At 35.3% G+C, this 10365-nt stretch overlaps 1 protein-coding gene across 2 annotated transcripts; it reads left to right on the top strand.

Annotated features, from left to right (window-relative positions):
- Positions 1–389: 389 nt before the first annotated feature.
- On the top strand, positions 390–6113 carry PLP6 (PATATIN-like protein 6). 2 transcript variants are annotated; one of them, XM_068637661.2, is made up of 4 exons: positions 390–1313; positions 1418–2711; positions 3576–3885; positions 5594–6113. In XM_068637661.2, the coding sequence occupies exons 2-3, from the start codon at positions 1605–1607 to the stop codon at positions 3843–3845; spliced, it is 1377 nt and encodes a 458-aa protein (XP_068493762.1). In that variant the 5' UTR covers positions 390–1313; positions 1418–1604; the 3' UTR covers positions 3846–3885; positions 5594–6113. The 2 variants fall into 2 exon arrangements, 1 of the variants encoding a protein (XP_068493762.1); XR_011084209.2 differs by having other exon boundaries at positions 690–1313; positions 1418–2944; positions 5594–5963.
- The last annotated feature ends 4252 nt before the right edge of the window (positions 6114–10365 follow it).

Raw genomic sequence — 10365 nt, 5'->3', positions numbered from 1 at the left:
TAAATCATAAATTAATTATAATTATAGTATATAAAAGAATAGTTTAATTGAGTTTAGTGATGAATGGATATGAAATTTGATGAATAATCTTAAGAAAATTGTAAATTGGAGCTAAATAAGCGAATATGCATAAGATAAGATTAAAGAGAAGTTGAGAAGATTGAAATTAAGAAAAGGAAATGTTTTTTGATTTATTTGTTGGTAGTGCAATTTTTGCACCTGATGACCAGAAACTGTCCCCCTGTCCCTGCTGTCTTTGGTCCATTGTCCTTCCTCTCCTCTCCTGTATGCCCAAAACAAAGCGAAGTGGTCCCCATATCCCTTCCCAAGGGCAATGCCCTAATGCAAAATTTATTATTTAATACAAAATTAGTTGAGTAATTTCTTTTGTAGATAATGGATCATTAAGTTTTTAATTAATAATAAGAAAGATGTTAGTAAATGGTGAAAGTGCATAGTGAGAATGAAGGTGAAGAGTAGACGTTAGAAATTGGGGGGAATTGCAACGTTGATCACGGAGCAATAGTGTTGGTGCAATCTGAGCCATGGATGGCGAGTAGCAAGATTGACGGTGTACAAGTGTCGGTGGCTCATTGGTGGTGACGCTGAATTGCTCCAACACAATTCCTACTGTGGGACCCATCACCTGTCCCACTTCTCTAATTCTCTGTAGTTGAGTTGAGGAGGCCACAAACACCAACATTACATTACACCTCTCTCTCTATCTCTACCTTTCTCTTTCTGGTTTCTTATTATTTGTATTTGTTTTTTACATGATCAGAAAGACTAAACTGTGGAAGCCTGGAGAACAGTGAATAGGTGGTGTAGTGGTAAAAGAATAAAAAAGGTAAAAGAATGAATGGGTATATATATGTGTGGGAGTATACAGATATAGATATAGATATGGTGGTGCAGCTGTGGTGATTTGGCATTTTCTGGTTTTTGTTCGGTGCTTGTTGGTTGGATGGTTTGTTGGTTCCATTTGATGTTTACATAGAGGAGCTAGCTTAGCTACTTTGGGCAAAAGAAACCCAGAGAAACGCAGACCCAACTGCACCCTGCTGCTCATAAACTCAGAAAGAAGAACCCCCTTTACGCTTTAGACACCAAACCCCTGCTTTTTCTACTACGGAATCATTACTCTCACTTGGAGTTTCTGTTTCAGTTTCTCACTCATAGCGAGAGTGTTGCAGACAAATAATATAATTTGCGTTTGGGGTGATTGGAGAAGGAACACGAGAAGGGCGATTGCCAAATCAGAATGTTGTTTTCCAATTCTCATCTTGGTTGGTTGATCATTCTTCTCAAATGAGGTATGTGTTTTCGAATGTTCTAATTCGTAGCACGCCTTCGACTTTTCAACTCCCAAACCCCTTCTAAAAGGAAATTCATTTTTCCCTCTGTATTTCTTTTACAGGCTTCCAAGGTGATTTTTTTTCGACGCGCAGATTAAATTGCATGCAATAGACGCACGAGATGTTTTAAATAGCATGCCGGCGAACCTCCCTGTGTTGGTTTGAAAGAGAAAACAAGAGAAAAAGCGTTGCGTTCTTGTTTCATAAAAAAAATCCTGTAAAATTTTTGAAGGAAAAAGAAGAGGGAAAATGGACTGCGCTAATGAGCTTGAAATGCAGGAGCCGAGCATTGAGACAGATAAGCTAAGCTACGAAATCTTCTCCATTCTCGAAAGCAAGTTCCTCTTCGGCTACGACGATCCCAAGCTGTGGTTCCCCAAACAAATACCTCCCAAGCCGGAATCTGAGACCCCGCCCAACGTCACCGCTGTGGACGGCGTCTCCTCCGTCAAGAACCAGCGCGGCAAGATATGCATTCTTGCCATCGACGGCGGCGGCATGCGCGGGATTCTCGCCGGTAAAGCCCTCGCCTACCTGGAATCAGCTCTCAAGAAGAAATCCGGCGACCAGAACGCCACCATCGCGGACTACTTCGACGTTGCTGCCGGTGCCGGTGTAGGTGGCATCTTCACGGCGATGCTCTTCGCAACGAAGGACCACCAACGGCCGATTTTCGCCGCCGAAGACACCTGGCGGTTTCTCGCGGAGAAAGGAAGCAAGTTCTACCGCACGGGCGGCAGTGGGGGCTTTCTGAAGAGGTTGCTTTCAGGCGGGTCCGGTCCGGTGGCGGCGGCGACGGCCGGTTTGGAGAAGGCTGTGAAAGAAGCGTTTACGGCGGAGCAGGGTGGGAGTTTGACGCTGAAGGACACGATAAAACCGGTATTGATTCCGTGCTACGACTTATCGAGTACGGCGCCGTTTTTGTTCTCACGTGCGGATGCGTTGGAAACGGATAGCTTCGATTTCCGGTTGTGGGAGGTGTGTCGAGCGACTTCGGCGGAACCGGGTTTGTTTGAACCGGTTCAGATGCGTTCCGTGGACGGTCAGACAAAGTGCTTGGCGGTGGACGGAGGGTTGGCGATGAGCAACCCAACAGGCGCCGCAATCACGCACGTGCTGCACAACAAGCAAGAGTTTCCGTTTGTGCGAGGCGTGGAGGACCTTCTGGTTCTGTCTCTCGGAACGGGTCAACTCTTGGAGGTGAGTTACGACTTTGACCGCGTCAAACGCTGGAAGGCCAAGGATTGGGCCCGACCCATGGCCCGCATTTCTGGCGACGGTTCATCGGAACTGGTCGACCAGGCCGTCGCCATGGCCTTTGGTCATAGCCGCAGCACCAATTATGTCCGCATTCAGGTATTTTTAATTTTTAATTTTTTCTGGTGGGGTCAGTTACTGAATTTTGTGCTTAGTCAAATTGTCAATTGTCAGAATGTCACAATTAGGCTTTGAATAATTTGAGTAAACGGAAATGAAAACTGTTAATGGGTGTCAATTTTTTTTTCTCTTTTCCGGTACCTGGTTGAGTTTGTGAACTCCATAAACGTCAAGGGGGTATTAAATGGAGTCAATTTCACACCAGCCGGAGGGTAAGGGGTGTGGGGTTTCCGTAGGGATCTGTTGTGTGTTGTCTGGATGTAGCAAGTTGATGAGTGTGTATGGGATAGCATAGCTGGATTTGGACTTGTTATGGGATATCTATTGATGGATGGGTGTTAATTAATGCTGTGCTTTTTGTTCGTTTTTATCTGTGTTTCCATGTTAAGGAAACCTTCCCATTCTTGAGCAACTTGGATTTGATCATGAAATGGATACACATACACATACAAGTTGGTATTTTTGATAATTGAATTGCATTTTGTCAGTTGGATTCATTGAAGGAAAGCCCAATTCAGACTCTTCCTTAAATAGAGCCGTGTCGTGTGAAGTAGAAAACCTTTTTAATTGTAGTTATAACTATTAATAAACCATTCCTTATTAGTTGGGATTGTGATCACCAAAAGTTTTTTATTTTAATTTGAATTTATGTGTGTATCTCGTCATTTAATTTCCTTTTTATGGTCGTTCATTCTGTCCTTTTCATTTGAGTGTATGATGCTGGTGGCTGGCATTGAAATCTTACTGACACCGTCCATGATGTAGAGATGAATGAATGTAATATTTAGCAGGGTATTTTTCGGTTTTACATGATGGATGTTCTGAGGGATTCTTATGTGACAGGCAAATGGATCCAGTATGGGGCGTTGTGGACCCAACGTGGATACAGATTCAAGTCCCGGCAACGTAAAGATGCTGGTTGGAATAGCAGAGGAGATGTTGAAGCAGGAGAATGTAGAGTCAGTGCTGTTTGGAGGAAAGAGAATAGGGGAGCACAGTAACTTCGAGAAACTTGACTGGTTTGCCGGAGAACTTGTCCAGGAGCATCAGAGGAGGAGCTGCAGAATAGCTCCCACTGTTGCTTTCAAGCAAGCTACCCCAAAAGCGACTTAGGCCATGGCCAAAACTACAAAGAATCAACCTAAAGAAAAAGGTAACCGCTGCTTGTCTTGTTTTGTTTTGTTTTGTGTTTACCTCAATAATTTATAAACATCCTTTCAAAGAAAGGGTTTTAGGGGACCCGCCGAATAAATTACCAAAGGGAAGGCATCCTAATTAAATTAATATGGTGCCAATTAATCTCTATTCGGGTGTTTTTGTTTTCACTTTTAATAAAACAAACATACCCAACATTGCATTGTCCAACTAATCCATTTAATCAAATCAAACAAGCATTTATGTGGATGTTATGACAGAATAACATTGTTAAGTTCTTTTTCCTGTTGAGTCATTTTGTTAGGTACTTGAAAGCTTGTTTACCGAATGAACCCTCCCCTTCCTATTTTTTTTTAATCTTTTATCTCGCTGATCTCTTGGGAAACGGTAGTGATGGGTGAACTGTTGTACATAGTATTTGTAAAATGAATTGGTGGGGGATGATGACCTACTTGTGGATGTCTTGTAGCGAAGTATATATGACACAGGTTCATCCTAACTACCCCTATTGAATTTCATTGACTAACATTGAATTGTTATCAAGAACAGGTGCTGAATTTGTCAGCTTCTGTATAGGCGTGGACGTGAACTTGTCTAAGTTGTGTCCTTATTAGCTCAGTATATTATGAAATCTTATAACAGGCAATATGTCGTATAGAAGGAAGATGAAAGAACACAGGTGATGTCGGGCCACCGACACTTGTTGTTAGTATTGGGAAAGGGCATTATGGTCAATTTAATTCAAAAGGGAGAAAAGCAGGATGGGAAGTTGGAAGATGTTAATAGGGTATTTTGATCATAAAGAATGAGATCATGGCGGGACACCCTTAAAAGTATTTCCGTAGTCCTGAAAAGGTGCTTCTCATGTCATGATGCCAAGGCCGGTTGGGTGGGGTGGTTGACTATTAACCTTGCGCTTCAGGGTAAATCAAATTAACTATGGACATTCTAAACTAATTAGAGAGGGCATAGAGGTCATTTTATTCAAATTCTGATATTCACTAGTAGTAGGTCATACCCTAATTAAGTAGGCTCCTTTTTTTCCTGTGCTTTGTCGTTTCTTGTTTCCTCCTTCTATCCGTATATTATTTGGTTGCATATCTTCAATATCTTTTCCAGCAAAAGATGGTAGTGTTCTATGCCATGGAATAAACGACCGGGCCTAATACATTTTTGTAAATTACTGTATTATTCTGAGATTTCACAGAAACCAATTTTCATACTTTAATGGAGTAGGGGCTCTCTTTTCATAAGTATGTTTCTGGGGTTCATATGGGAAATTAACTTTATTACATAATTTTGACCAAATAAAGAACATTTGGGCAGTCAGAGAGAAATTGGTTGGTTTGCGAGATTCGGGGAATTATGACTATTAAGGGAGCAATGAAAATGGAGACAACATTACCAGGCATGAGCACTTGATCAGATTTTCTTTTAAAAAAAGAAAATAACTGAACAAAAGGTATTCACTATTCGCTCACTGCTCACTGCTCACATGTCCCCTATAAAGGGAGAATGTTCAATAGATGCTCAAAAATCCAAACGTTTTCTGTTTTTTCTTTTCCTTTCAAACTCTGGAATGATTATGTTTGCCAAACAAGCAATATGATTACTTTCATTTCACCCCTGTCTAATTCTTGAAGAGTAAAGAATTTGATGTTGTGAATTGCAAAATCCTTGTTGACGTGGGGTTTGATTTGTTGCAGGGAAAAACCGAAATAGGAGGAAGCAGGAGGAAGGGAAAAAATGAAAAATGAAAAATGAAAAAAGAAAAGAAAAGAAAAAAGGCAGATAGTAGTAGTAGTATAGCAGCTTTACTTTTGAGGATTAGACAAAGAAGGTTAGGGAGTCGAGTGAAAAGGACAAGTGGTGTAAAAAGGGTGGAAAATCTTTGTGGGATACTTTGCTCTCTGGAGGACAGACATTGTGGTGTCCACTCTACCTTTCTATTTGGGTAAGAAACCAAGAAAGAAAAGGCCAAGTGTCTGAGTTTAAGCTTTTTAGGGTCAAACATGAATCAAGTGTGATTTTTTTTTTAATTTTAAAAATCAAAATTCAGGGTGCTAAATTGCCTCACATTCTTCCATTCTAGTTTACTTTTTTTATTCAAGCTTGTTTTGTAAATCTCTTTTATATTTTCATCCCTGCTTCAAAGAAACTATGAAGGTTCACCGGCTACATTCTCATTTTTAATTTTAAATATGTGGCCATACTTGTCTCCGACCACAGATTGATTTTTTTGTTCTTAAGCTTTTTTAGTTTCTTACCATGTTTATTTTCATTATCATCAGCCTCGCCAGTCATGTTCATAGCTTCGTACTATTGGATTTAATATTGATTATGAAATTAAAAGTAATAAAGTTATCTCATCTTTTATAGATTTATTTAATATTGATTTGTCTACATCGAATCTGTTATTCATTTCGTTGCTTAATTAAATAAGATAATGTAACTTGAAAACAAGAGACTATCCTGTCAATAAATAAGATATGGACCAACCAACATAAATAAACTTAACAACTAAAGGTATAATTAATTAGCTCATCATGAAATTTAAATCGTGGCTTCTACATTCTGCAATTGTAAATGCATACATTGCAATTTCATCTTGTTAGAATATAAATATGAATGTGAATAGTAAGTGTTCTGTGGGGGCAGTTTGCATTGGGTGTTATGAATCTCCTTTCCTTTGTGGAACCTAACCCAAGCGCATGCTCAACTCATACAACATCATCGTCAAAATATCGCATGCTAAGTTAAAATAACAATATTATAAACAGAAATATATTCAATGTTTACTTGTATTATGATTAAAAAAATCATGTTTTAATAGGTTGTGGTAATAATAATAAAATAATGGTTACTATGATGAAAATATAATACACAATTCTCGATAATAATGAGGACAATTTTTTTTAAAATAATTATAATAGTAGTAATTGTTATAGTAATATGGGTGAGAGAAACAACTACACAAACTATATGGTAATAGCTGTTATAATAAAAATGAGGATAAAATGTAGTGCAGGTTGTTTATATAAGTGAAGACAACAACAAAAAGATAAAAGTAATAATAATAATAATTTTAGAGGAGGTTAAGATGAAAGAATAAAAACAATGAGATTACTCTATCCTAATGACACTTAACTCAACTTAAAGAAATATTATAGTAGGATATGTAATGAAGCTTTGACACTTTACTTAAAAGGTGGGTATGTCCGTATCGAACACATGTATTAGATACCGATACTCGTAGGATACATATTGGTGAAATGTCGTTGAATTTCTGACAATTCTAGCATGGGTCTAACACAATTTTAAGTAAGAGAAATACATTAATTTTCTAAAAACTCAAACTTATTGTATAAATTTTTATTATGATTATAAAAATAAGGAGTAAATCCTTTTGAACCAGCCATGAAAAACATATGTCTGTTCCAAACAAAAACTGAAACATACTTAGTGCACATAAATCTTTATTGTCAAATTATATAATTCATAATTATATAATATATAAATCCATGTTCCCGTGTCCTACATTTTAAAGATTACACTACAAGAAAATCATGAAATAAAAACCAATTATTAGAGACCAAAATAATTAGTTGCAATAGTAACTAAATTAGAGACCATTTTAGAAACTAAAAAAAATTGGTTTCTAAATTAGTTTATATTATTGTTAAATAGTTTCTAAATTGGTATCTAATTAGCAACCAAAGTTTTTGCTACCAAATTTAAAAACTAAATAATTGGTAGTTAAAACCTTGGTTGCAGATACCAATTTAGAAACTATTTAAGAATAATAGAAACTAATTTAGAAACCAAAATTGTTTTTAGTTTCTAAAATAGTCTCTAATTTAGTTACTATTGTAACTAATTATTTTTGTATCTAAAAATTAGTTTCTATTTTATGATTTTCTTGTAGTGTTATACATATCTCTATGTTCGTGTCGTATCAATGTCCAAATGAGTGTTTCACATATTGTTTATTGTCCGCACTACTTTTAATGTTTATAAATTAAAAATAAAAATATTATTGTAATAAACTTAAATTGATATCAAGGTTAATGATTACATGAAAAAGGTCTAATTTTAAAGCTAATAGTTTTATTTTAGCAACATTCTCTTGAAATTAATGAATAATTACGTGTGTATTTAATATAAAACTGAAATATTTTTAATTATAGTGATAGTTAAAAAAATTACAGGAAAAATATTTTTTTAAAATTGTGATAATTTTTAAATGCTAATGTATTTACATTATTAATTTTGTTAATTTTAAATTATTGCTTGAATTTTTTTGACTTATTTTTAAAATATTAAGTACTAAAATAGTATTTTACAGATAATTAATCAAACTTAAATAAATCTAAACAATGTTTATAGTATTTCGATGTACACCAAATTAGTTTTACATCAATTTTTTTTTTTTTTAAAAAAACTGTAAGGAAAGTTATCTTAAATTGTCCTATTGGGATAAGAAATTGCTAACCCATTGGTAATTTCTTAATTGTTATTTCATCAAATTCATTAAAATTATATATTTTTATGCCTTTATTTAAAAAGAGATACATGCTTTTGATGTTAAGTTTGAAAGGATTAAAAAAAATATATATTTAAATTGTTATTAACCTTAATTTCTAACTAAAAAAAGTAAATAATTTCTTATTCTAATTATATAAGAGCATTATTTTCTTAGTCGTATATTGACAAAATTCAATAATCATAACATGGCAGTCGGCACAAACTTTTTGAATTACTATTCAATCTTTTTGTCAAATCCTCTAGATTTTCTGATGCTTTCCTTTCATTTTCACTTGTATAAACACAGCATGAAAATTGTAAATTCAGGAAAATTTTTAAAATAATATATATATTTATTTATATATATAATGGTGAAAATTCTAGAAGTGTATAAATATCTAATTTAGATGAAGAATTTTTTTTTTTTTTTATAAATACGAATCACTTTAGAGTTTAGAGGTACAACAACTTATATGTAAAGAAAACATAATCTAACGTCAATTAAAAACATTAAATAACCAAACGCATAGATTCTACAAACTCCAAACATTAAATAGAAATGAGACCGAATTAGTGCTGGATTTTACATCATATTACATGTAAAGTTAAAAAATGTAAAAAAATAATTTAATATAATTTTGAGCAATAGTGTTGAAAGCCTAACTAGCAGATAAGAAAGGAAGAAGTGAAAGCATGAGAGACTGAGAAGATGATCTGGTGGGCATTACTTTCCATTCCCCGTAATTGAGGGTAACCTACCCTACCTTTTAACTTTTAGGGACTTCTTGGCCATTTTCATTCTTTTCCATACAATTTTTGCTTTATACTTTGGGAGGCTTTTAATTTACAAACCATGTAGAGACTTGATTTTGAGATAATGATCCATGAACCACAGATTACAAAATATACTTTAATTCAATGCCATTTGTAGATATGTTGGATCATCCTAGTCAATTAGTTGAACCACCAATTCTACATACCCTAACTAAGTAAACTCAATTCAAAATCCTTCCAAAGAAAATGACAATAACCAATTTACCTCATGCATGTGTCATCATCATCATCCAAGAGAATCATAATTTCTCTCAAGATATCAATGACGTGGTAACACATGATTCATCATTTACCTCTAAGATGAACTACTCTCTAAGATTCAATTTGGACCAATATGAATCCATCTAATAAGATGGTGTAAAAGACTAAAGCATGACCCTACCATTGTTTCACATGCATGAGCAGACAACAAATATGTTCAACTGTTCCAGTGAAAAAGTTAACGTTGACAGTGTTTATACCAACTATTCAACAGTTTTTTTTGCAGTTCTTAAGTAATCATGCAGCAAAATCCTACACCCCTACTGTTTCATCCTTTACCTCCAATCTTTCAGAAAGATACTTTTCCCACCTAATTAAATTCCCTTCTGCTAATCAAACAGACATAAAGATAAATTCATGGATTTTTGTCAATTGTTGCTTTTTTTGACATTTTTGTCTTGCTTTGATCGCATTTAGCATCTCATAATTAAGAGGATGCTTTCTCCATCTCCTCCACTATTCAACGTCAAAGATACCTTGTATTGGGCTAAAGCACCTTCTCTACACAACCATAGATTTCAAGAAAGACAGCCTCAACAATATTTTTCATACATCATTACAACAAGGTCACCATCTTATTAATCAATCGGTGGAGCTATAAGTCTTAAAAAATAAATGGTTAAATACTATTATATAAAGTTTTCCATGATCTAAATCTTAAACCTAAATTTGATTCAGACAAAACTCCTTTCTTGTTTGATATGAAACAGTATCAAACTACCCAACAAGCATGAGCTCTTTCTAAAAAGGAGGTGATCCAGACGCACCTTCCAGTATGGCTACCTTGTTACGACTTTACTCCAGACACTAGCCCGACCTTCGACATCCCCTCCTTGATACTTGTAATAAGAAATCTCTC

This window comes from Phaseolus vulgaris, chromosome 7 (assembly GCF_051622355.1).
Source record: "Phaseolus vulgaris cultivar YP4 chromosome 7, ASM5162235v1, whole genome shotgun sequence".
Taxonomy (NCBI): domain Eukaryota; kingdom Viridiplantae; phylum Streptophyta; class Magnoliopsida; order Fabales; family Fabaceae; genus Phaseolus; species Phaseolus vulgaris.
Note: the sequence above shows the minus strand (reverse complement) of the source record. Positions and strands in the feature narration are given on the sequence as shown.

Excerpts from the sequence above, each read along its gene's own strand:
- PLP6 (XM_068637661.2), top strand. The coding sequence starts at position 1,605 with ATGGACTGCGCTAATGAGCTTGAAATGCAGGAGCCGAGCATTGAGACA. Across the intron at positions 2,712-3,575 it reads CCAATTATGTCCGCATTCAG|GCAAATGGATCCAGTATGGG; the intron begins GTATTTTTAATT and ends CTTATGTGACAG.